Genomic DNA, 27,774 nt, shown 5'->3' with positions numbered 1-27,774 from the left:
CGCATTCCGTAAAGAGTATGAAAAAAAAAAAACATATCGTTTCGTTACACGTTAATTTATTGTAGCACTAAACAAGTGACGATTGATTATTTAATGCGGCGAGTGGACGATCGATTCGGTCTAATTGTATTCACACGTTAAACAAATACGTACAGACGTGTTAAGATAATTTTTAAGTGAAACGAAGGAAGCGTAACGATCGATCTTCGACTTGCGGCATCGCTTAATTTACAGCTTGCGACGTAATATATTATGAAATAATTAATCGATGTTAAACGCGAAGCCGTTTGTAATTTTCACGAGCCAAGCGGACTGTATTGAAATTACATTGTACAAAAGATAATTCGTATATAGTCGAATTGTTATTCATTCGTCCCGCGTATCAGACGCGTACCCCTCGATCGGTTAGCCGGCCGATTTTTAACAATCGGCGGCTGACTCAAATTCCACCTCTCGCGTGCCTCTCGGCGTTGTGAAACAACGAGTGATTTTCCACCGTCCCATTCGGGCATTTTCGAGCGATTAATTATGCATCGTCTTGCGTTTAGCGCGATACGCGGGACAAATTGATCGCCGATTCCCGGTCATCCAGGTAGAATAAAATCGACAAAATCCTCCGCGATCTACGGAGGCTCTCTGTACCGGCCTTCGGCTCGTTTTCGACAGCCGCAAGCCCGGCTGCAGCAGCCGGTGAAAAGTCCGGAAAAACTCTTGCGGAATCCGCTGCTCATGAAGCAGTAGGTTATCGGGTTGCAGCATGAGCTGCAGAACGCCAAGAGGTGGAAGTAGCTTATCCAGGTCGGGTTCAGGCCGTCGTAAAGGGCGTCGGGGCTGAAGAGAGCGACGGTGTTTATCACGTAGAGCGGCGTCCAGAACAGGAAGAACTCGAGGACCACGACGCAGAGCATCTCGACTATCCGTCGCTTCCGTTTCCGCTTCAACATCGCCGAACGGCCCCGAGTCGAACGCTGCGACGCCTCGCCCTGATCGTCCCACGGCTTCATTCCGCCCACCGACGACTTCGCGACGAGACGCAAACTCCGTCGGGACGACGGCGTCCTGTCCAAGGTCCTCAAGGAACAACGCGTCAACGTATCGCCCCGCGATCCCAGGTAAACCTCCGAAACCACCGAGCCGTTTGCCGCTGAAATCACCGTTTCGAAGGAAATCGCCGGTTAGTTACTTGAATCGAAAAAAGCTTTTTCTTGAAGCCGTTGCAACGAATTGATCTCGGTGCAACGACGAGACGATCACGAGGTTCAGATAGACTGATTAAATTCTCGTAGATCAAACGGACCGACGGCGATGTTGCAATAAAATGCCAGAAAATTTGTTCTACGCAACTGCAATGACACCGAACAGTTATTCAAGCACCACGTTTTCTTGTGAGTCGAACAGTGTTCAAACCGTTGTTCCAACGATACTCGTTTAATGATAATTTTCCGCAGCAATCGTAACAAATGAAAATTTGTTCATCGTGTTGATCGGTTGTGATTATAATACCGAAAAATAAATTAGGGCAACGTTTGACAATTCTTCACTAATTTTCACTCACGCTTGAATCGTCGAGTCTTTATTTAGTAAATGTAAAGAAAAAAAGATTAAAAATGAAACAACAGTTAAGGACTATGTTATATATACTTGAAATTAACGTATCTTTTTTCATTGCGAAGACATGAACAGGGTAGAGTGATATAACATAGCGAGAATCTAAAAGTCAGACGAGATAAAAATAGTTTCAATAAAACTACCATAAGCTTCATCTCGCATATTCAAATTTATAACTAAGATCAATTCCGCCGGCGAATATCTCGGGAGTAAAAACCGCTCGCCTTGGGCGGCAAACTTGTTTTACTAATCCGTTAACGTAAGAATAATAAGCGTGCAGATATTTTTGACCCTCGTCTGTCGGCGAAAAGATTTTCGCGTAAAACCGTGCCGCAAATTATGCACAAAGATACGATTAAACTTTGGCCAGATAATTAAGCCACAAAGAGTAAATTAATTAATCACGAAACGACGAACGAAGCTCTCGACAATTCCGCATACGTAATAATATTTTCGTAATACATTACGAGGTTGAACTCGACCGCTAATTTTCCGGCTTACAAAATTATTCCCAAAGTGAATTACGAATTTCCGAGTTCAAGATCGCGGAACGAATATATATATATATATATATATATATATATAAGAACGTCGCCGCAGTATCGCGACAGATGATATACGAGTTGTAATATACCGCGGGCATTAAAATTCACCCAAAACTCGAATGAATTATTGGGGATAAATTTATGGGGGAAGAGTGGAAAAAAAAAAAAATAAAAAATAATAATCCGCTCTGATTTTCATTTTTACACGCTGCTCCGCGGAGGAAAAGGAAGCGAGGTAATATATTGTCAGTATCTGTTCGCAAACCTGAATGCCTGACCACCGTCGGGTCAACGCTGCTCTGAAGAGTGATGGTGATGAGGGTGTAAGTCGTGACCAGGATGATGAGCGGAAAAATTAGCAAGACGGCATCGAGGATCAGGTTGTAGGCCTTTTCGTATTCCCCGTGACCGGGCCAGTTCTCCCTGCATTTTTGGTGCCCTGGGAACAAGAAACGGGAGAAAGAAGCGGTGATCAGTGCCTGCGGAAAACCGATTCAAGAACGGGTATATTCGTTGCGTTTATTTTCACAAGAAATTCTCAATTTTTCTCCCGCCGTAGTAAAAAATGATCAACGAATCATAACGGGGCGGGTTTCAAATTAGCCGGGGGATGAAATCTCGTCGTTCAATCTCGACAGTTTGACGAACGCGACTTTAAAAGAAGCCCGGAGAAAAGTACGGGCTGCTGTCTGATTTATACCTAGCAGCGTTTAACGCAAGTTTCTAGCAACTTTTTTTTAGTGGACAATTTTTTTCACCCCGCAAAGAATTATAGTCGGTGTTACGAGGCAGACGAGATAACCCCGATTTGGGTGATCCTTTCTTTCTTTGGTATAATACGAGCCAGCAGGTCGGACCTGAAATGGCAAAATGCCACCAGCAGAAGGCGCTGATTGTCGCAGAAAGCCAGCGGGGTGCTGGCGATAACGGGATACACGCGGTCATTCCTTTCTGTTCACCGCAACCCCTCGTCCATTCTGTTCGAGCTCTTAAATCGTGACGGAGGTCGAGTGACAGAGTCGCGTCATAGCAATTCCGAGCATCTTTTCCGACCGCGTCGAGAAGCGGGACAGAAGAGAGAGAGAGAGCAAAGAAAAAAAAAAAAAAATCAGAAGTGCAAGGAGGAAAAAAAAAAGAGGAAGAAAGAAGAAATACAATGAGAAAAGGACACAGCTCGGGGGTGAAGATTGCGAGGTGGAATATAAGAGAGGGATCAAATCTGGGCCGATATTCATCCGACGCTTCTTTCCCCCTCCCTACTTCCCCCCGGCGCTATTACAGGTACCTACTCTTCTTCCCGCAGAGATGAAACGACGTTCCAGACTTACAACCTTGATGGGAATGGAAAAAATCATCGCTAACCGCGTGATACGCGAGAGGGTGATCGAACCGACGAAACCACGGGGGAATGAAAATCCCGGGAATTTTTTGAAGGGTTGCCGGACACCCGATCCGATCACCGTTAATATTTCAGTCAATTTTTGAGGCTGAGGTGGAACGACGTGACATGACACATGCCGCAAGATACGTCGGTGATTTATACACGCGGATTTCCAGCCTAGGTAAAAAACGCCGTTCGCTCGAAAACCGAGAGTTACAAACGAGACTTTTATTTTTTCTTTCTTTCTTTTTTTTTTTATCATTATCTCCGTAGAGTAGCAGGAGAAAAAAAATTAAACCTTTTCCGCGCCGTTATTACACCGAGACTGAAAATTGATGTTTCTTAATTATCTGATAAGATTTCTCGATAAGTTCTGAAACAAGAGAAACTCGTCTCGGCGTTCGCTTAATTTCACCGAAAAATTGATCACTCCGAGTCATTCTACAGAGCAAAGTTTCGACGCTATAATATAAACACTATCTGAAAATACCGACCAGCTTGCTTGGAAAAAATTTGAGTGCTCGATCGATTACAGCTGCAGGTTTTTTTTATCGACGAATTACCTTGAATTCTGTGTCAGCATCCGCGCATCGACGCTAAGAGCAAGATTGCGTGTACATATATAATATATATATATATATATATATTATATATAAAAAATAAATAAAATAGAAGCACAGTGAAAATCTGATGAGAAAACAATTTCCCAACGTCAAAAGGATAGAAGGCACTCCGTCAAGCCGTCAAAGGTTTTTCGAGGCGAGCTTTTATCGCCATTTTGTCAGGACTCGGGCAGCGGCCGGATGGGATCGGTCTGCGAAAGACAATGGTAGGCCAAAGTCCTTTGTCCGTCACGCGAACGATCGGCGAGCTAAATCAACCGAAGTGAAAGCATAATTTCCTCCTCACCGATGCGCAAAAGCAGCTTGCACGGTGATGGAACACCGCTGACTTTTTCGTGTGTATAAATTTCGTCGTAAAACGTGTCGCAAAAACAAGGTGAAGGAGGGAAACGGAGGTGAAGAAATACAGAAGGTATACGTTTCAAGAGAAAGTGGTCCCCGGCCGGATACGCCGCCGAGCTTCCGGCAAGTCTGACACCTTCTAACTCTGACGTATGATACTCTCAACCCGGCACAGTTCCTGCCGGAGCTTTTTCCCACTCTACCGAAACCCTCCGCAAACCCCCGGCATTTTTCGCATCTTCAAACGTACGCGAAACGCGTGTTCGCATTAGCAGCGTGTAACGGGTAACATCCGTTAATTCATTTGCGAAATTAGCTAGCGCGGATCACGTGTCGGACATGTTCCTCGCCGGTCTCCGCACGCATTTGAGACCACTATACGTATCCCACTTTCCAAGTCGTTTAATTAGGGCTTAATTACGCCCCTCGACGCCTGTTATAATCAGTCGTTTAATTAATTTGATACCCAGATCATTACTCGGCGACCCTTTAACCTTTCGACCGTTAAGTCGAGCGAGCTCTTTTGTCTCGTGCTTCGTCGCATAGAATCTGATATTCGCGTGCTGTGATAGTTAATTGTATAAGGTGTTTTTGTATTGATTGTAAAAATCGCAAGGCATTCATCGATCGATTATTCGCCGGGGAGTTTAGATTGTCTCGAAGAATTAGCTCGTTCGCGATTTTATTTACCCTGTACTCGGTTAATTGAACAGAAAAAGATTAGCTAGTGGAAGAAAGTCGGTGCAAGAAAGCCGAAGAAGAATGAGACGGTTAATCAAGAAGGAAACGAGCGAAGTGATGATCGTTTATTGCGCTCGCGCAGAGCCGCGCAGCTTTCGTTGGATGGATAGAAGGGACGCTGAAGGCTCGCGGATAATTGGCAGAGTTGAAAATAGGAGTCTCTAATGGATTAGAGGCAAGGGGCCGCTCGAACGAGTCTTGCGATGGGAATGAAACGCCGCCGGAGTCGGCTGCGACAGTTTCATGAATTATAGACCCGGGGTGCGGGTGTAAGGGTAGGTGCGCGACGGGTGAAAAACAATAACTTTTGATTCTCGCTTACGAAAGTACCGCGGAGTTGCCGCGCTGTCATCGTATTAAGATTTCGAGTTTCTGGTGCAGGCCTCGCTCACGGGACTTATTCCGCACCCTTATCCCGGAAAAGTTTTCCCCTTCAGCCGAGAGAAATCTTGCAGCACTCACTCAACCGGCTTACGCCATTCACTTTCTCCCTTTCTCCATCTACGATTCCCGCCATATGTCGCGCCCTACTTTCCAAGGTAACTTCCCCGGGAACTCGAGATAACATCGAACCGAACCGAACCGCGCGATATGATTTCACTCGACCGCAATGCACGGATACAGCCCTAAACCCCGGGAGAAACCCCGAGGAATGTGACTCGAATAAACAATCCGGCCGTGATCAATCGGCCGGGCGAGGGTGAAACGAAAAACAGCTACTCACCGTTGCTGGTAGGTTTGAGCTCGCTGAGTACGGCTATCGGCGACATGAGAATAAGGCTTCCGGTCCAGATGACGGCGATGAGACGATAGGAGTGGGACAAGGTCTGCCACCGACGTGATCTCAGTGGATGACATATGGCGTAGTAACGCTCGACGGAAATGGCGACGAGGGTCCAGGCGGAGACGGACACCGTGCAGGCTGAAACACATCGCGGATATATGAGACGTGAGAGGATATGCTGATTTCGTAGGGGACGAGAGGAGGGGAGAAAGGAAGAAGAATAATATCGTGGAGAGTGGCCGCGGCCGAGGGATGACGGGTGCATTGCATACTTATACCTGTGCGGGGCGATAAAAGCTCGCCGGAGGAATAAAATTTGCCGGAGCTTGCGCTGCAGCCCCTTCGAAAACCGCATATAGAGGTGTGTATTAGTCGCGGGTAGGTTTCACTCGACTGCATATGGCGTCGGAAGTGCCGCGGAAATCCGGGGCTAACCGAGTAACGAAGTATACGAGGTAACTCCCTTGTCAAAGGTCAGGCACGTGTTCCAACTCGCGATTAGGAAACTTTGCTTTCTCCGCCGGAGTATTTTCCCACCTCTCTGTTGCTCTCTCTCTTCCTCCCTGACGAGACTCGGAATCCGATAATCCAAACCCGCGGAAAGGAAAGTGCAGATAATTTTCACTGCACCGAGTCTCGGGGGATTTAATGGACGAAAAAGGAGACGCACTCTTCGGGCTTTTATCCCTGTAGTTTGTATCGACCGGTTTATTCCCCTACGTTTCTCCATTTCTATCGTATCGCTCTTTAGGAGTTATAAACTCTACGAAAATTTATTCAAAAACTTGTCGCGTATTAGTCTCGTGATGCGTATAGTAATACCTGCCCACGTACCTGTAATACAGATGGAAAAGAAAAGTTTGGGACTCTTTCGTTTCTTCGGATAAAAAAATTAATAGTCTACTATTTTTTCTTGACATTAGGTTTGCCTCTGTCGACGGCTGATGAGAAATTTTTTTTTTTTTTTCGTCCCGCTCGTTTTTTGCACGATTATTTATACGTATACGCGAAGGTGTATGTATTATCTTCACGGGACCACAATGGGCTCTTGATAAGAGCTGCCAGAACTTTTCTCGATATTTACACGCGAATGCGTAAGCCATAAAATGCGAGGCAGAAAAACCGACGACTGAAAATTAACTAAGGAATACACAGGTAAATGAATTACGTCCTGATGGATTCCATTTTTTTTCTACATCTGTTTGTCCTTATTTTTCTTTCTCTCTCACTTGGCTTCATCAAAAAAAGTCTTGCTCGGGTTAGCTTCGTCTATGGTCTAATTGTTTCCCGAAATTGAGACGCTCTATCAGAAACGTTGATTGCTTATATCGAAATTCTTGACACGTTTTTATCCACCGAAGAATGGGACAATATGCCAAGGAATGAGATGGGACGAAAACGAGAAAACTTTCAAAGTAAAGGCGAGAAAAGAGGTTATTACGATTTTTATACGTCGTTCGATCAACGTGAAATTTGACGAGTATCTCGTACTTTAGAAAAATTTTCTCTGACCTTTCGTAATTGGGGTCACGTTTCACGCGCTTGATCATCTGTGGCTTTTTTACTCTTTTGATAACGAGAATGCGTCATGTGTCAGTCGAGACAAAAACCGCCTTCGTACGATTATGCCCAACGCATGCAGCTAGAGTTGTTTGCATAAAAAAAGAAAAAAGAAAAAATAAAACAGCAAGAAAAAAATAAAATAAAATAAAAAATGGCACAAAGAAACATTCGGAAAATTCATTATTTAACACCGAAGGACAGATTTTCTGTCATATGGAGAAAAATACGACCGGGGTTTTTTCAGAATTTCTCCATTACACGTAAGCTCGTCGTCACGCGTTTTTTGCCCAGAGATGAATAATTGCAGGCTGCAATCGTATGGAGCAAAAAAAAAAAAAAAGTACAAGGTCTTCGAAGGGCAGCCGTGCATCGCAATCACAAAATTCGCACAAGAAATTTTCATAGCTCGGCAGTGTATGCAGGTATGTAAATGTGTTACAATATTCGAAAGATCGATAAAACGATTAAGAATAGCAAATCGGTTGAAATTTCTATTATGAAAAATTCCTCCCGGTGCGGTAAGAATATATTATCACGTGATCAATCGAGTGTCTTGAAACGAACAGAAAAAGGAGATTAAAAAAAAAAAAACACACACACAAAGAATATGATAAAATTGTTTTCATTTCCATTCCCTGGTCGTTTCTTCTTTCAATTTAATTTGGCGTCACACCGATCCTTAGACGGGGGGTAGAAACAAAATTCCTCCGTTTCTTAACCGCGATAGATCAATGTCCGTATATTTACGGCCTTGGTATTTTTCGCGGCTGGTTTCTTCGGTTATTCGGGGTCCGGGTTTGTTCGCGATGTGTCGATGCATTATGCTCGGTTCGACTGGTAGTTTTGCCCCATTCGATCCACGTGCCCGAACGTATTTCGCACCGGGTCACGTTTACGCGATCGGCAAATCATTCTCCCTGAAAAGTCTCACGAGATCCTGGTATGAGAAGCTGCCGAATCGCTGCCAAAGCTTGGAAAATTTACGATATGAAACCTTGCGCCACGTGTGTCTGAGCCATACATGCCTGTAACATTGCCACATAATCGTATGCATGAACACCGCGTATTATTATACGTAGAGTAGGAGACGTTGTATGTATTTTTATGGAAAATTCTCTGTCGTTGGAGCGTATTCTGCCTTGATTTTTTTTTTTTTTTTTTACAGACGCGTCGGCCGTTGGATTGAAAATTTGAATGGAAACGAGAAACCAATTAATTATGTGAATATAGTTTCTTTCTTGGTTCTTTCTTTCTCGCTTTTCCTCTAATTGATCTTGTTTAAGTGAAACAGCTAGGACGAGTCTTCAAAAGGGTTCAACATTCACTTTGAATTTTCACCAAGAAAAGGCAGCAGGTGCCTTTTCCCGCGACGCGACGTGAGAATTCAACGCTGCGAAGTTGGAAGCTCCTGGTAACGCGATAGGAAAATTATTCAAATATATGAATTGGATGGAATCTTAAGAAAATTAGGAGGGGCAGAGAGAAAAAGATACTGTGCGTTTGTGTTATCGTGTGTCACCTTGAGACGTGAGAGGAAAATGGGGCGAGGATATATACATATTCTTGCACTTTGAAAAAAGAGAGAGAGAGAGCTTTTCTCAGAGAAGAAATATCACGCCGTAAGTAGCTACGCATAGATAAGGGAGACACGATTGGATTTGATCAGACGTAAAGCGCGGAGGTTTCGAATTTATAGGAGAAGATCGGACAAAAAAAAAAAATATTGAAAAGTAACATTGCCTTGGTCGATGTTACGTACAATCCGTGTATATACATACGTATACGAAGCCAGCCCATTTTTTGGAGATCGGATCTCACAATCAGCAGACTCGAATTATGAAAATTACGGGTGAGAATTAGAGAGCAGACGCGATCGACGAAATTAAATTTTTATACCCTGGCACCGAACGGTGCGAAATTCGAGAGATCAATTGCTGTTTGATCGCGAATTTACGATCGCATCAGACTTTATGCAGGTACGTATAAAATCTTTTCTCACTTGGCGTGCACGAACGGATTATTATTTCAAAAGCCCTTCTCGCGTTATACGCATTCTCGCAAATATGCACAGAGGGAAAAATGGTCTGGAGAAAAAACGGGGGAAAAAAAAAAATAAACAAATACCTAAGCAAATATTGATATTGCTTGTACACGTTTACGTATAATATGTATATGCATAATAAAGCTGCAGGCGTATAAAAAATATACAGTGCAAATATACAAGGGGTGGCAATCTGGTTGGCAGCCTGTGTAATGTTGTCGTTTTATTATTAAAATTCTACAGTGACATTTGAAAGCTCGGCTTTCCAATAGCGTAGAAGCTCGATCAAACGATTTGTATTTTATCACCTCCGCGATTGCTGACCAAAGGAAAACAGATCGAACGAAGTTTATTCGGTGAATTTTCATTTCACTCGGAGGTTTTAAGAAAATTCTTCCAACGTACAACGATAAATAAAACCGGAAGCAACTTCGCTCCCGTTGCCTTTCTAATTACCCCGCATTCGTCTTATTGCGTAACTTTGCAGTTCCAAAATATGGTAGATTTAATTCTTCCCATCAAGATCCTACGGACACGGGTCACGTTGCTCGGTTAAATTCATTACCGGCACGGTTCTCACGACGGTAATTTGAGGGTAGAAAAACGGGGCGCGTCGCGTCGGCTTCTGCAGTTCCAGCCGTATCGAAACGCGAGCTTGCAATCCGCCTCGCCAAGCCGTTTGAAATTCCCTCAAGGAAGGGAGATGAAACGACGGTAGAATTTGCCTGGGGTTGGAATTTAATAAAATAATATATTAATTTAGTTTCGCAAACTTTGAGTCGGGCAACACTCAGCTCAAATTGCGAGGCGAAAACTGAGGTAAGGATCAGCCGTTGCACGGGTTAGTCTGAAAACGGTAACTCATCGTCTGGCTTTGCATCCAGCAGCGACGGTTATTTAATGGGGTGAAAATCGGCGAATACCTCACGCTTGGGTATAATCGAGAATCAGCCGCCCCTGCAGTCGGTGGAATCGTAAAGCGGAAAGACGGGCCCCCGACGTGTGAGTAAGGCTTAAAGAATCGGTGCCTCGTGAATTTTTTATCGTCGTCAACGGGGTTGACATATTTCTCCCCCCCCAGCCCCCTGAAATCTTCCCGAATTTTGGCTCGATATTACACGGTGTCCTATGTATGGGTGCGAGATTGGCGGCAGGTGGCGAAGAGCCGTTGCAGAGTCTCGAGACGCGAGACGCTTTCGAGGGAAGTTTATACGCCCCGTTCGAAACTTGGAGTTGTATTATATTGAAGTTGCATTAGCGTTGGCATTAGCTTGAGCGATGCGGGAGGACAAAGTTGCCGGGGTGTATAAAAAAAAAAAAAGAAAAGAAAAACAAAAAATTACCTAATTAGGAAGTTCGCAACACTGTATTTATACGTGTACGTTAACGGGCGAGTTGTACTTGCAATTTTTACCTTCCTAGAGCTTTAATATTAATGCGAGGGGACGTCGATTCCTTAATTCCCTCTCGCGGTGGAAGAGAAGCGGGAGGGAAGAAAAAAAAAAAAAAAAAAAAAAACAACCGAGAGAGCTCTGAAAAATAACACGACCGAAGAATTATCCCCGCAGGTCAGGGACGTATAAATATATAATGTATACCGCGTAGCTTTGGGCTCGCTCCGCGAGTACCAAGGAAATGACGTTCCCTTGTCACCGGAAGTTGACAAGCCTTGGAAATGCCGATGGTAAGTGGTTACGGAATAACGAACAAAAATGAGGATAAAACACGCCTTGCTACTTTTTCCGAGAGTTAACTCGGTCGCTGTGGTGAAAATAATGTGAAGAACACGAGAAAATTGAATAGAAAATAGACTTCCGGCTGCTTCCGGCGCTGATCCCGCATTTTTAAACAGTCAGCACGATTCTGCCTGAAGCGTATCGGGATAAATCCATTTATGTTATACATTATGCAAGAAAAATATCCTCTCATAGATTACTTACATTTGCGAGATACTGATGTGAGGATATAAATGGGAAATAAATTATCTCGATCGGAATATCGACTGCAGATTGGCAAACTAAAATGGGCTGGTTTTCTTTTCGGATAATATTCAGCGGAAAGTTTCGCGTCGTAAAATGGAAGATTGATTTGACTTCGCGAGCAGTGTCAATGTTTTTTTTTCCATCCCTTATTTTAATGTTCCTTTTATATAGACTTTGAACCGAATGGTTGCCGTTAAAATCATTTATTCTTTCACTTTAACGCTGCAGTAAAAAGTCGTTAAACTACAGCCTCTGTATAATAAGGGTTCAGTTATTTTTTACGCTTTCGGCGCGATTGAAGAGATGGGTTTTTTTTTTTTTTTTTTTTAGAATAATAGGGTACTTTGACGTTCAACAGTCCGTATCTTTAACGCGTTAGAATTTACTTTGATATTTCCTTCCTTTATCTCGTTTTCTTTTCGTCTTAACAGAATCCTCAGTACACGGATATTAAACTTTATTTTCCGAGATTCGTATCCAAGGTAATTGAAAGACGAAACAAGCAACGCTCCAATTTCCCGATAAGACGAAGAGAAAAATTTCGATACCAGGCTCAAACGAAATTTATTGCAATCCTTTTCTCATTTTCTTCCCCTCCCGTTCTCATTTCGGAAGGAAAGGAAATCTCATTGTCCCACGGAAAAGGGTCGCAACGAGTGTCGACGAGTGGTAGAACTAATTGCTTGTTTCCTGGCGGAAGGATTTCACCTGAAAGCTTCGACAAATTCCCGATCCTTGATCGATTTTCCCAAAAGCAAAAGCTCGGAGGCGGGGCTCGATGAATATTCACCCAAAGTCACCAACTCTGCGCAAAGTTCGCGTACGTGCCGACGTCCGCAGGTTTCTTCGACATGGCAGGCAAGTTTTCGGTGCAGAAAACTACAATACGGCGAAGCCTTTAACGGCGGCCCGCCGTGGACGAAAGTGAATAGAAACGAGCGAGCAACTTCTCAATTACGGGTGCAATTAGTCAGGCCGAAGAAAGTCGGTATATACGCGAGCTCTAGCGTGCAAATGGCAGCACGATTTCCACGGCACAAAGCTGAGCAGGGAGAGAGGGAGGGAGGGAGAGAGATAGATAGATAGGAGCTTTTGGATTACGCAGAGAACTTCGCCGAAAGCTTCAAAACTTGGTCGGAATAATTACGAGGCATTCTTACCACGTCAGACGCGGCTTATAGAGCGCGAGAGATTAACTTCCTACCGAGCGTATAGCGCCGACTTCACGGGTTGGTATGTACCCACATACCTTGTACCACTCTGTTATCTCCGCGTTAGGTAAGCGCCTAGACATACCGAGCACTAAACGCGGCCCTTAATTGCAACGCGGATCAATCTCCCGGGGAAAATAGATTCGCGGGGTTGACGTCGCGTACGAGTTTTCTACCCACCCTGAGCACAATCGGATGTTTCTCATTTTCAATCATTTATTTATTTATTTATTTATTTATATTATTTTTTTTCCCCTCTCCATTTTCATGCAATATTTATCATCGAGTCGTTCGAAAATACCGAGCTCGAAAACGCGCGTCCTTCAACTTATACCCGCCGAAGGAAAGAACGACGAGTCTGGGAATTTTTCCACAGCCCGAAGTCCTAACGATCGCTAAATTAGTTCGTTCTTGCGTGAGAGAGCTGGTATACGTGTGTTTCTTGCGATATATAACTCGAGACGTACTGCTCGAGGCTGGGAATAAGTGTCGATAGGACGCAAAAGTCGGTCTGAGGAAGTCGAGGACGAGAACTAAGGCATAACAGGTGGTCACGGGGGCATCCTGGATGTGTGTGTGTGTGTGTGTGTGTGGAAGAATGCGAGGGATGATATCTCACGGGAAATCAGGCCACTTGAACGCTGCACACGTTGCGATAAGACCACCTTGACACCGCGAAGTCAAAGTTTAGGCCCTTATATAAACGGCGCGGCGGTTATCTCGCCATTTCCAGCTAATGAGTAACCGACCCTGTCGAATCATAGAGGCGGAAAAATGGGGTTCGATTATTAGAGGTTTGCCGAGATGACCGAGTGCTATTATATATGTATATCGTATATATATACTTATACTTGACACACATATCGCGCATATACGTATAACTCCCTGATCCGATCCGAAATACGGGTCATCATGTGGTTAAGCCGGATTTGCGACGGGGCAAACCTAGAGTCGTGCTTCGTCAGACGAATCCGGTACTCAAAGGGTGTCTGCTGTTTGCTTGCAGCCTGATCCCCCCAGGGCTAATTTGAACAGCGCAGTTTGCCTCCGGGCAACAAACTGCCGGGTAGAGAAATCCCCGGTGATAAGGTCGAGTGGAAATTGACCCCGATGAAGTCGAGAAGCTCCACGACCTCCCCTACCCCCGATTTGAGCTCTCATACTCGCGGTCCTTATATATATATAAGACCCTGGGAATTGCGGTAGGTCGCTTTCAGCCCCTCGGGTCTGAGTTAATAAACGAGAAGATTAGGCCTGAGGTCCACTGATAACTAATTGGCTGCGTCCGTAATATCGGCGAGGCCGTGTGCGAATGATAATTAGGTCTGACCATCTCGAGGTGAATACTTCGAAAATAAAGGGTCATAAGTATGTCATAGTGGAAGCGACGAAACGCGAGAAACGAAGTGCGTGATCGGCCGACTTAATCGGCTCGAGGTTGGATGAAATTTATTCAAGTAATTTTCATATCCCACCCCCCCCGAGAATAATTGTTGTTCGAGCCGGTTTACCGAAAATGTCTCTCTTTGTATTATACAACGTACACACGTTTGTGAATTAGCACGTACGAGCGTGTGTAAAACAACAAAAGGGGGCTCCCCTTTAAACCGGGGTTATATATTAGCCCTTTCCTCGCGGCGAGCGTGAGTCTAATGGACTCAAACGGATTAATTTTGTTGAAATATATATTATCTTGTAGCTAAGTTTTCGGGCAAGAGTTTACGGGCTCGGTGGCTCTGAAAACAACCTTTGGGAACATTTTCAAACTTGTTTAAACAACCCTCTGTATTATACCAGTGGGACGAACAAGCAGATTTATAAAGCGTGGGCTAAGAGAGAGAGAGAGAGAGAGAGAGAGAGAGAGAAGAAAAAAAGATCCGGTGGATACGTGTAAACGGATTTTACATTTTTTATCATCATTACGAGGATTCTCCGCTCGCTCTTCAAATATAACCGCGTGCTTGAATATCGCAATAATTGCAAAATCCGAGGTATCTTTGCCGGGACACACCGCGTCCGGAATGGAGTACATGATATTCGGAATTTTTGCGGAATTAGAAATTCTCGTACCGCAAACACGCCGAGGAATAAAAAAATAAACAAGAAACGAAGGTAATCCTGTTCGTGGAATTGAATTTTTTGAATTCACGCTAAATAAAACTTTGAAAAAACGAAAATAAATAAACAAATAAGTTGTGAGTTTGCGGTTTGCGATTTGAAAGAAAATTTTCTTCTCCCCCTCCTCCGGTTTCTTCTTCTTTTTCTTCTTCTTCTTCAAGAAAATCAACAATCATTTGTAATTTTGTTTATCATACGCGGTCTATGGATATGATAAAAAAAGAGGAAGGTGCCGGGGAGATGGAAAATATTTGAATAGGAATTAGCCGAACCAATTCTTTGAGCAAACATTTTACTCTCCCAGGGGTATAAATGGCTGGTTGCTGCGTTGAGCAACGCCGGCCTCTTGTGTCTGAACTCCGTGGAGGTTTTGCAAATTCCGTCAAGCACGGCGGGGCGTTTTTTCAATATCAATAAAACGGAATAAAAGGAAAGTGAAAAATAAATAAAAAATAAAAAAAAAAAAAAAAAAAAAAAACAACACGCTCAGACTTCCGAAACCGCAAGTAGTTACGGTGCCGTCGAGGCGTCCCGAAGCTCGAATCTTCTGTTTGCAGAGTCACGCCAAGGAATGATTCTAGCGCGTTTGTTTTATTCAATAGCTCGGGGGCCCCTTAGTTACGCCGTGGCATCGGCTTTATCCCCCGTGTCCCGTTGGATACCAAACCGAACTATGTGCGCCCTGAATTATCCCCTCATACCTAAGCTAGTTGGCTTCGAGCCTGCGGTGAACGCTTTCAAGGTTAAATAAAAGGCCGGTATTTTGAAAATCAAACGCGGTGATGGAGGAAAAATAACAGAGAATAACAGAGGAAAATTGATACGAAGGTGACGTATTTAGTTCGATGGAATAATGAGTCGCGGACGAATTTCGACTCTCGAGCTGCATGGCTTTCGCTAATTCACGAAGCTTTCTTCGACGACGGCAATATTGCAATGATTTTCAGCGTTTCCTTCGTAACTTCGGGAATTGATCTCGAGGGGATTTCGGGACAAGGACACCGATCGATTAATTCACTCTCCGCACCGTCGATTAATTATTTCATCCCTCTCCGATTTCTCACCGTCTACGTTTTACTTGCTTTCTTTCGCCGATGGCTTTCACCTTCGCAACTGTCAAACGTGTTGCTTGTCCACTTGTATAAGTTCGATGAGCCCTTAATCTGCGGTGTTATAAAGGGATGTGTAATCAAGGAGAGAGAGAGAGAGAGAGAGAGAAGAGAGTGTACGCTGAGGGAAGACGGTGTTTCGACAAGCTGTCTGTGGCGCAGAATCGATGGTCGCGTTCTTTTTTTCGGCTTTAGATCGGCTCGAGCCTGAGATTTAGCTGTCTTCTCTCGTTAAGCGGACTCACGCGAGGCCTTAACCCCGGTTATGTGGAGGTCAGACGGGGCGTGGCGCCGGAGGTTCGAGTGGCTTAGAAGGCCTGAAATCCAAGGTGTCGCTTTTATTATCACACGTAGCTGTTGGGCATTATTTCGAAAACCAGATTCAATTCCGTCGTCTTTTACCCCGGGTGTCGAAAGCTCGCGTGAAAGCTCGACAACATCCCTACCGCCGACGCGATAATCCCATCGTCCCTGTGACGCTTTGGAAAAAAATTCATAAAAAAAATTTAATTCACTTCCAATTTTCGGACAAAAATTTATCGCTCGGCTCTTCGAGAGGGACGGATGGAGAAAAAAAAAAGCCTACCGAATTACAGATAACTGGCAAAATCTAAGGCAGTCTGAAAGCTCACCCTGATAAGACCGCCCAACAACTTACTATGCATCGAAAATGGTCTGAGCCAAACAAGAAGCGAAGACGGATGGGTGGGCATTGGGAAATTTTTATCTTCTTATGCTGGGGTCAGTTTTTGCGAAAAAAAAAGACTACCTCCCAAGATCTGATGATAAAATCAGGGTTCAGCCTATCGCGTCAAAACGGGCATTTTTTCTGACGTACTTTCTCCCTAAGTATTTGTACCCTAAAATTTGAATTTATTTGGAAACAGCGGGTACCATTTTTTTTTTTTTGACTCGTAAAACTGTCTACGATTTTTAATTGTGAAAGATTTACGCGTACGATGGATTTCGCTGTAGAAAAACTGTTGAAAACTTGCTTGAAAATACGTATGATGCTAATAGTTATTATACATGCGTAAGATTTACACTCTAGAATAAACAGTCAAGCAACTGTTCTCAACAGAATGTCGACAAACTGCAAGGATCTTAAACAACATTTACGTAATTCAAAGCTTTATTCGTAAAAGTTGGTTGGTATCTTTTTTCTTCTCAACTTCGTTCCGTTGAATCGTGATCTAAGAATTCGATGTTTGCGGGAATAAAGAGATTGATTACAAAATTACGGAATCGATATTCATCTCGGCAATTTTCGCAGTACCTAACGAGGTGGCCGTTCCACGATGAAAACTACGTCAAAGCATCGCCGCCATCGCGATTAGTGATATAATTATGCTGACGTTACGATGGTCTATCTGTAATTTCGGTACCTCGGTATCTCTGCGGACGACGAGGTTGAGGAGGTTGAGGAGGTTGAGGAGGTTGAGGAGGAGGCGGGCTCATTGTCAGACATAGTTATGAGGTCGTCTGAGGATGCCCAGGTATTTCGGTTACTAGACGAAGCCTCGAAACCTCAGCGTAAGCCTTGGAAGATCGAGAGTGGAATATTCAGACCGCGCATGCACGCCGGGGTCGTAAAGTCCATTCTGCTCTTTGAATATCAACCCTTGTACAGCGAAGGAGTGGAAGCTGCTTACGACGAAGAAGGAGAAGCCACTCGACTCTCGCGAAATATGTGCACGCACATACATAATACACGTAATGTATGGTTTTGTTTTGCGCTTACGAGCTTTTGCGCCGGCCAGCTTGTTTCTCCGATTTCGAAGCTCCCCTCCCTCTTGCCCATGATGTCTTCATTTTTTCCTCTCCTTCCCCTCATCCGCCAGGATCTCGAGTAGGATATTCATTCGCTTGTTTACACACGCCTACTTCTCCTTGCGATTTTCCTACCACGTGAATACCTACAAGGTAGAGAACGGACATTTCTTCCTCAGTCTGCACATAACTACGCGCGCTATTTTAAGTGCAACTCTTACTCTCTTCTCTCCGCGAATGTAATAAAAGATATCACGAAACGTTGCTTGTCTCTCCATTACTTTCCCGTGAATACGAACATAGGTACCTACGCACACACACATGTCCTGCCAATATGGTATACCTATAAAACGCCCTTTCAGCAGAGATTGCTAAATCGCTGGAAGAACGATCAACAGTTATGCGCGTCGTCACGAAACGCCTGCAGGTCCACATCTACCGAACAGCTCTACGAATTGTTATTCTCATTACTGTTATTATTTATACGATTATTGTTATTGTCATTATTATTATCATTATTATTATTATTATTATTATTATATTCTCTTTCGTCATTGTTTCATACGCTACAGTTCTCCTTCGAGTTTTTATTCGAGCGGCGGTAACAATTTGCCAGAGGGTGACTTCTTTCGTCCGGTGTGTTTTCATTCTCGTTTTCATTTTCGTTTCATTTTTTTTTTTTTTATTTATTTTTTTCCCCTCTCTTCTTTTCCTGACACTCGTTTCATTTACCTTTTTCATGTTACTATTATTAACCCAACTTAACCCTTTTTTTGCTCACTCTATTAATCCCTTTCTTTTTGGCACGACGTTTAATCAGCACCGTGCTGCTACATACGTGTTGGTCTAGAAACTTGAGAAGCACTCAGCCCAAAGTGGACCCTGTTCTGGCCGTAACTTCCCCCTCCGCTTATTTTCCGCCCGACCGTCTCATCAACGTGACTCTCTTCTTGTCCGCCCCTCTTTAAAAAAAATTTCGAACTCTTTTTTCACTCTCTAGAAATTGTCTAGAAATCCTCCTTCTGATTCTCTTTGGAGACACCGGCGCGATGTACTATTTTTTTTCGAATATGAGAATCGATCGGCTTTTATCGAAAATACGAGTATGTGATTCATTCAATATCGTTGAACTGCACCTACATTATCGTCTAGTTAGGAAGGATTCGGACCAATTGCTCAGGGGAATGGAAAGACCCAATTTGTGAAAATTACGCGTAATGTTAGCGAATCTGTATATTTTCTTATTCCTCCAAATCGTCGGGCAAAATGTTCTTCGGTCTGATAAGAGAGCGGAATTCGTGATCAATCGGTATAATAATCCCGAGAGTGAAAAAAGCTCGGGCAGCTTGATTTATCCCCCCCCCCGATTCGTGATCATCTCCAATCTAGTTTGCTTATACACACGCAAGCGCAACGCTGAGATATCGCGTTTCGATACCGGACACACCGAATTCCAGATCATGTAGAGTACCTGGCTGAAGTAAAAGAAGTATGCGAATAAATCGTGAGCGATATCGAACAGGTAGCGTAAGGCTGAAACAGGGCAAGGCTGAAAATAACATCGTCGATATGAGAAAATCCCCGGTAAAGTCGTTGCGAGAAAAATATACTATAGAATGAGAAAGGAGAAGTCGAGAAATTGAAAAAAAAAAAAACGGGAAAATAGAGCGCTCGTTTTCTAGTCGGGTCGGCAAAAAGTACAGCTCCTGTCAGTCTCATGCCTAGATAGACACAATCCAAAGGGTGGAAGAAAGGTCGCGGCCGTCGCGTCCTTTCGAAACTTTTCAATATCATTTCCATCCCGTTCTCTCTCGTGGGAATATACATACGTATACATACCCGAACGTATCCTCGTCTACATACAGGCCTTTTGCCTAGCCCTTTTTTGATCCTTATTCTTTCAGCTGTAGCCGCGCTTCAAACTCGAAAGAATTTCAATTCGCGAGATTAATTCGAAGAGCGCGTTTCTTACGTACATGCTGATTGATGCGGTAAGAGTTGAGAAAAATTTCTCGCGACACTTCAGTTTTAACGATACCCGTTCGTAAGTCATCCTCGTATCGTTTAATGATATATCGTATTTCGTATCAATAATATTTTTATATACATAACATACCTATACATAACATATAAAAGTATTAGGGAATATTAATATTTCGTTGAGAAGATGTTTACCGCCACGCGATTATACGTCGCATATTATTTTCCTCGAGACTGCGACTAAATCCCAAGAGTAAGAGATAACATAAATCCCCCCTCCCCCCGAAATGCCAGGAGAGCGAATAAATTTGACGAAGGTACGGATATAAAAATGAGTAAAAAGGAACGTGATGACAAAATCCACCCTCTGTGTAATACAATATCTCGAATTTGAGGGGTGGATTTACCGCCGGAAAGGCGATATAAGGAGTCGCGGTTGTTTGACGGATGGATCTCGCCTCGTTCTTTACGACCGTTTAGTCAGAAACAGAGAGATTTTCGCCCGGTCGAATAACGCCGTTATCACACGAGGCCGCGTGACGTTACGCGTACAACGTATGCAAATAGAAGGGCGTGTATCGTTGCGATATATCAGTTACGCGTACGAGCGAACACGAACGACGCTTGCGAGCTTAATGCGCATGCAACTTACGGAAGAGGGATAAAACGAATATTAAAAACGTGTCCGACTCACCCTGGAGGTAGGGTACCAGCTTGCACATCACCTCGCCGAAGACAAAGTCCCTCAGGATGGCGCCGACGAGGGTGAACGGCATGCAGAGAACACCGAGCATTATGTCCGAGGCAGCGAGGTTCAGGAGGAAGACGTTCGTCACCGTCCGCATTCGCTGGTGCTGTACGAGGGTCAGGATCACAAGGATGTTCCCGATTACTCCGGCGAGGAATATCAGGGAGTAAAGCGGTATCTGGACGTAGACCATGTCCCACCGGGCGTTGGCGATTCTCGTCGAAAAGCTCGAATCCGATTTCTCCATTCTCGTGCATGTGTTCTTCTTTATTCCCGACTATATTGTCACCACTTTGCACAACCGAAACAGTCGTTGCTTCATCACTTCGTCGTTTTGTCAGGTTCGAGTTTACTTTTGTAAGCACCTCGTTTCACTTTTTTCGAGAAAAATATCGGCCGGCGTTACAGTTTCGAATCTTTGACTTAGCGAGAAAAACCTTGGTTCAATCGATGTTCATTTTTCACTGTGAGGTATTAGTAGTGAAATATCGTCAATCGTCATTTCATGATTATTTATTCAATGAAAAGCGTGAAATCTGTGTTTTAGCTTCACCGAGTCTCGGTCGAAATCATTCTCGGCTTAGTTACGTTGAATTGCAGAAATTTATTCAAACGAGGTGAATATTTTGTGGGTCAGAGGAAGACTGGACAAAAACAAAACAAATTTAAACAAATCGTCAAATAATATGACTGATGATTTGTTTATGAATCTTCAGATTCGTACGATGATTAACGGGGGTGACACGTTATTTGATTACAGGCATGACGTCAAGGTTGTTAAATGATGATTACATTGGGGCCGGCGAATCGATGCACCTTTGAAATTTATGTTGATCCTGGAGATTGATGAAAGGATATAAAGGAGGAGCTAGTCCCTACACTCAAGATGCTTTAAGGACCTTCAATAATTCTCGTAATTAGTATCTGCGCAATGGAGGTGCGTTGGTTCATTCATTCGTTCGTTCATTCATTCGACAAGTAATAGGGATAATCCAAATTCGGATCAAATTTTCACCTCGAGTTTCATAAAAGCTCCAAGGAGAGAGATTAAATTCTCTTCCTTGCGAGGGTGCTGTACGAGTGATAAAAAATCTTAAGTGAGAATAAAAACGAAGGAGGAAGAGGAGAAAAAAAAAACAAAAAAAAAAAAAAAAACACACGGAGATAAAGAAAAAACACGTAATTGAATTTTCGCGCCTTCTGCTCCCCTTTATAAATTTTTATAACCAGCAGCCCTTTCCTCAGTCAAAAGAACGGTCTCGTCACCTCATCACGTGGCAGACAGCGTAAGTGCGAAATTACGTCTTCGCGGATATCGCGATATAAATTTAAGTATACGCGACAAAAATTTCAGCCTCTATTGCAGGCGATTTTAAATTGCGCGACAGGATCGTCGGATCGTTTATTTTATTGTCGTCACCCTTAATCCCTTTTGTCACAAGGGTAGAGAATCCTCAATTATTAATCAGCTTATCTGACTTTGATAAAGCTGTGCCAGTATTTGGACAAACAAACTCGTGTAATAACCGTCATTTCGTTGAATGGATAATGACTCGACGTGAATCGTGGATTATATTGTACACAGGTACGTGGGACGTTTGATGCCAGTCGAGTTAGCAGAACTCGTGCGATAATTATACACCCGACTTTAGATGAGAATGCGTGTGTTTGTATGAATGGAGTGCGTTGCAGTGTGTATGTATACACGCTCAAATATAAACACTTGTACAATTATTCTTGGAGAACAAACCAGACGGCGGGAGTTAAGAGCAAAGTTGCCAAAAAGAAAATAAACATTGTCAACGGAATCAAAACAGCAATATGAAATTTTCAAGTTTTCTTCGGGACGCGGTGATGATAAATTAATTGGCTGGATTGTATGAAAAAATAGGAAATTGTTTAATGTATCTGCAGATTCTGAAACCTTGGTATTTTTATTTTATTGCAATCTAATATCGAAATATGATCCTCCGATATTTGAACAAGAAGACAAGCTTCCCGGTGAAATTATTCACAAAATTTTATTAAATCATAGTGTGTTTCTACCAGCTGTTACAAGGATTAGGTACCGCTGACGCTTACAGAACTCTTGCTCCAGTGTGTATTACTATCAATATTTTAGACGGCTTGGTTCGTTGGGTTAATTAAAATGAATCGGACAATCAGCCGGTGCCTCCATTATACTCGCATTACCAACAACACAATCTACGATAATGTCGGTAAATAATCACAACCAGGACGTGTTCGTGAAATCGTAAAGCAATTAAGATGCGCGCGTATCGCGAATCGAGTTTAAAATGCTTTCGAAAGCTTTCGAAAGCTTTAAACTCGTTTACTCGCCAGGCGAAAGGATATAAAAAGAAAAAGGCGAAAAAAAAACAAATCAACAAATTTCCTCAAATCATCGTCATTATTCTTTCGTTTAAATTCACCGTGTCAAAAATTCGCTAGTGTGAAAGAAAAGAACAAAAAAAAAAAAAAAAAAAAAAAAATCCACACGCCCCTGATCGCCGTGGGGTAAAAAAACAATCAATACGACCGCGCGTTAAGCCTTGGAATATAATTATCCGATCCGATTTGAATATCGAGAGAGAGAAAAAGAAAAAAAAAAAATCCTACGAAGTGAAAAAAGCACCGCGTGCGTCGATCAACGCCGAGACGTACGTTTTATCACATCGTGCGTGTATTTACAGTAGGAAGTGGGTAATTACGACTTGATTACGTGTATCAAGATGAAGCCACAGCCACGTGCGTCCCGGAGAGCCGGTGGCTGACGACTGGGATCGAGTCAGGGATGATTGTGTGGGTCTGTCGGTTGCGTGAGCCGCGTGCGTCTCGGGGTTGATCCGTGGCTCCGCTCGCGTCGCACCACGAACTAGGCTTTTCCACTTGCGTATAGCGGTGTACGAGTCCTACACACCTACACATACGGAAAAAACCTACACATACACAGAGGCACGATGGGTCATAACGTCCGGGGCTCGGATACCTCAAATCCGTGTAAACATCGGCGATAATACCGCCAGGTAAACATCGGACCACCCCCCTCATCTTCATTCGGCAGTCTTGATCCGATCGCGTCGCGCACGTAATGCTTACCGGTTTGAAGGAAGCTCTCGGAATTTTCCCTGATTGATAATTCGAGTGAGTTGCATCTGACAATTGTTAATTATTACTGGCTATGCGCATATCGTAACGGACACGTCTCTCTGCTGGTGGTGTGTAAATTAAATTGCAGTTCAGCGGTGAAACCGTGCAAGCGGTGAATTCGTGCAAGTGACGCCGTTAGTTGGGCGAGAGACTGAAGAGGTCACGAAACATTCGTGACATTCGCACGATGCTCGAGGTGAGTGAAACTGTTTTCGACTATAATTTATCTCATTATTGAAGGAGTATAAATTAGCTGGCTGTAATGCCCTTCGTTTTTTTTTTTTTTTTTTTTTATGTACTTACTTTTCTGCGTTATTTATAAACACACGCGGCGCGATCAACGTTTTCGAAATATACTTCGGAGTCTCTTTTACGAGTGGCTGGTAACTATTTTATGCCAACTTTACCACCTCGCGAACAAATTGTATTATAAGTGATTGGTTGGGTTGGAAAATGTTATTCTTTCGCTGCTCTTTTTTCTTCGTTTTGTTATTCTTTGAGATTGAATGAAAATAATGGAATATTCCGTTAGTTTACCGACAGCATACTTTTTTTTTTTTTGTCTCGTCATTCGAATCGTGCAGGTTTGATAAACTGTGTACGCGAATCCAGCTTACGAATTTTTTACAACGGTATATATGCATCATCGTTTTGTCGTTTCCTCGACATAAACTTTTTTCAATCTTCGGAGGGGATTTTGAATCTGAGAGACCGATCTTTCCCCGCTTTAGGCCGACAAAAATTTCGTTGACCCCTCCAACCTCTGGAACGTTGACCAAAGTTCACCGGGTCGCCTGGACGCGGGTTAAGGGTTGCGATATATACAGATATGTGTAGATACATGTATAATGTATACGCTTACGATTCCGGGGTAGGTTTTTTCACGATAGACTCAGACGCGCCTTTTACAACGCTGATAAATATTTTACGCGTATATGCATACCTACTTTTTTACCGAATGGTCGAACGGAGAGAGCTCTGCGCAGATGCGATCGATTTTACGCGCAACCGTTAAACGTTGATTCGACATTTTCGCGTACAACCCTTTGGCTGGCAAATAGATTAGCGGGGAATTTATTTCTCTCCTTTATTTTTTGTGGTGAAAAAGGAGGAGTGAATTAGCCGGTAATCCATTATTCGCCGCAATACTCGATCGTATATTCGTTGTTATTGAAAATTTCTGGCTTCTTCTTACGCTCCCTCGTTCATCACTCTTCGCTGTCATTTGAGGGCGCGGATCGACTCGGGCGGGCTTTGAAATTGACAAATATCGAATAATCATATAAATATACCCGATCCAATTTTATTGAGAGGAAAAGTGTCGGCGGAAGGCTTACGGAGATCGAGTCATGTGCCGGAGCAAATCGATGCCGTAAGTTTCAAGCGCCGATCTTCCATCCTGGCACAGTTTTGACGAATGTACCACGATTTGTAAATTTTCGGATCACTTGCTCAGCCTCGTTCGTTCCTTTGTCCAAAAATGGTATTCGGCTTTTCTTAGACGGCATTTTCTTTTCCTTCTTTGTTTTTTTTTTTTTTTCTTCTCCTACACCCCCATCTTTTTTATTTCTCTTCGTTCGCGTCAATCGGTGGGAAAATAACCCGTCGTTGCGAAATTCATTTGTTCTCCCTCTTTCTCATTCTATTTCTCTTTCTCTTCGCTAACCGTACGGCGTCAGAAATACTGGTGTTAAGATCGTTGCGGGAATCGCGGTGTGATTTTGTAAATTTTTCATTCCCGTATCCCACCGTCAAGTGTAATATTCGGGGGTTTTTTTTTTTTTTTTTTTTGCACCCCTGATTCCCGGGAAAAATCCGTTCCCTGTATTACGTACGTGTACATGTATACAAATTCTCAACACGATCAGAGTCTACCCCTAATCCTCTTCCCGAAAATCAACAACCCCGATCAGTTTGTGCCGGAACATTAATTGTGGGGAGAACAAATAATTAACTGTTTACGAAACGAGTGGTGTCACCGTGATCGTAATTACGAACAAAGCTTTCAGGAATATATTTTGATCAAATATTTCCTCGGATTAATCGTTACGAATCTGTAATAGATTCTTAATTAAAAAGGGTCGTACGATGTGAATCGTTGCGAAATCGGTGTAAAATTGCAAAATTGTTTCTGAAAATTTATACATATATATGTATGTATGTAATTCAGACGACTGATGAAATTGTGTTAAAATCTTGACGAGACGCAGAATTCTGCCCGGCATAATTTTTGAACGCGCAATTTTCCACCCCGTGGCGAAACGGCCAAGTTGCGCACGGCGACACGACTGCTCCGACGTCTTGGCAATTAGGGACTGGAAATCGAGGACCTCGTTGAATAATTAAACGGACGGGGTAGGCGCAGACTATAGACCGAATAATACGCGGGCATGAAGCGGAATTTCCCCCAAACATCGGCTTGATATTCAGCTGAAATTGGCCACCGTCGTCTCGACGTCGCAGCGTTCAGTCGGTTTGGTTTCCTCGGTTTCTCGTCCGCATCCACGACTCTGCGATAGAGAAGAGAGAAGAGAGAGAGAGAGAGAAGAGAATAGAGTAGAATAGAAATTTATTATGCCCGTGATAATGCTGGACAAATACAAGAATGTTACAGAGAAAAGGGTGAGAGGGAGAGATAAAGTGAGAGAGAGAGAGAGAGACTCGGCTGCGTCTATTTAACGACAAATAAGCATAGTTTAGATTATATACGGAGACAGTTGACCCGGGTTTAGAATTACTCGATGAAAATATGGCCAAGGTTCGAAGTAATTATATTAGGGAACAAACGCGTGCCTCGTTAATTACCGAAAATTGACGCGAGTTATTTGCGACTAACTTCCCCAGCCAATAATCTGTAACATGTATACAGGCTGAGGTATTTAACTTGGCAAACGCGAATAACTTCAAAATTGAGTATTTTCGAGAAAAATGTTTCAGACAAAAGATTCATCATCTTCAAAGCGAAATCCAGAGGCTACAATTTTGTTTCGGATTGGTCGAGGAGTTTACGATTATACGAAGGCCAGCTTCGTTTTTTTAAACGAACAACCCTGTTTTCTTTTTTTACAGATTCGTCATTTATGTGAGAATATACTAGATTTTTGTTTAAACCGATTATTCGTTCTGGCATTCTAAATATTTACGAATACTTCACAAATAAATATCTTTCGCACAAACTACTTGATAAGCTTCCACTTTACACTGGTTATCGCTTGAACAAAGTGAATCGTTCTGTTTATTATGTTTTTGAAGCAGTTTGTCCAAAAGATAATTACTTCTGAAGCATTCGTAAATTTGTAGAATGCTCAATCAGTCGCAAGCAATTGGACCAAATAAAAAAATTGCGTATTTTCTCACGTAAAATACGAACCTTCAAAGGAATGGGGATGTCCCTTTAAAAAAAAAAAAACTAAGATTACCTTCACGTGTCCGTGAACTTCTCCACTGACCTGAAAAAAATTATAGCCATTAGATCCCGCTTCGGAGATGATGAAACTTTGCTTTGAAACACGTTTCTCGAAAATGCTTCATTTTCAAGTTATTCGCGTTTGCCAACTTAAACGCTTCACCCTATATATATGTATTTACAGCGCAATATTGAACCTTGTTCTTATTATTGTTCTGTATTTATGCGTAATTGCGAAGAGGGACCCAGTCCCCACTTTGTACACCCGAATCATTCTCAACGGCGTTATTATTGCTATTACTACTGTTATTATTATACAGGCTCGCGGAAATAATCTATGATATTGTTAAATTTTTCGTGCTGAAATTTACCCTCGTCTAATTCCCATTTCACGTCTATTACGCACCGTTAAACGCGCCGCTGGATTTAACAGGAATTCGCAAATTTTAACTCGACGAAATTTGCGCGTGATGGTTTAGAGGAACCTTTACCAAATTGCTAAATTATCTTTTCGTTACGTTATATTCCGCTATTATTTCGCATACGACGTAAAAATATGGGTCACTTTCGGTCTATGTGTAATTATTGTACAATCAATCCTCTATTTCGTTAATTTCAATTCACAGATGCGATTTCGTTTATTTTTCCCGTAATTCTTATCGCATATTTCCG

At 43.0% G+C, this 27,774-nt stretch overlaps 2 protein-coding genes across 6 annotated transcripts in view; one reads left to right on the top strand and one right to left on the bottom strand.

Moving 5' to 3' along the window:
- Positions 1 to 39: 39 nt before the first annotated feature.
- On the bottom strand, positions 40 to 23,317 carry LOC107222408 (cholecystokinin receptor-like). Of its 4 annotated transcripts, none has more exons than XM_046744383.1 (5): positions 23,269 to 23,317; positions 20,493 to 21,190; positions 5,965 to 6,162; positions 2,419 to 2,592; positions 40 to 1,144 (listed from the first exon to the last, which is right to left on the bottom strand). In XM_046744383.1, exons 2-5 carry the CDS (start codon positions 20,791 to 20,793, stop codon positions 624 to 626), a joined length of 1,194 nt encoding a protein of 397 aa, XP_046600339.1. In that variant the 5' UTR covers positions 20,794 to 21,190; positions 23,269 to 23,317; the 3' UTR covers positions 40 to 623. The 4 variants fall into 4 exon arrangements, with proteins under 4 accessions (XP_046600339.1, XP_046600341.1, XP_046600338.1 ...); XM_046744385.1 differs by having other exon boundaries at positions 20,493 to 21,010; positions 23,269 to 23,314; XM_046744382.1 differs by having other exon boundaries at positions 23,258 to 23,308.
- A 306-nt stretch (positions 23,318 to 23,623) lies between these two features.
- LOC107222420 (achaete-scute complex protein T8-like) overlaps positions 23,624 to 27,774 on the top strand; it is a 130,414-nt gene continuing 126,263 nt past the window's right edge. Inside the window, exons 1-2 of one of the 2 annotated variants that reach the window (XM_046744387.1) lie at positions 23,624 to 23,690; positions 23,785 to 23,892. The gene's annotated coding sequence lies outside the window, so the exon portion shown is untranslated. Of the gene's footprint in view, positions 23,893 to 27,774 lie in introns of both variants that reach the window. The other variant, XM_015661781.2, reaches the window with a different exon arrangement.

Source organism: Neodiprion lecontei, chromosome 6 (genome assembly GCF_021901455.1).
Source record: "Neodiprion lecontei isolate iyNeoLeco1 chromosome 6, iyNeoLeco1.1, whole genome shotgun sequence".
NCBI classification, from domain to species: Eukaryota; Metazoa; Arthropoda; class Insecta; order Hymenoptera; family Diprionidae; genus Neodiprion; species Neodiprion lecontei.
The sequence above is the reverse complement of the archived record's forward strand: the minus strand, read 5'-3'. Positions and strand labels throughout refer to the sequence as shown.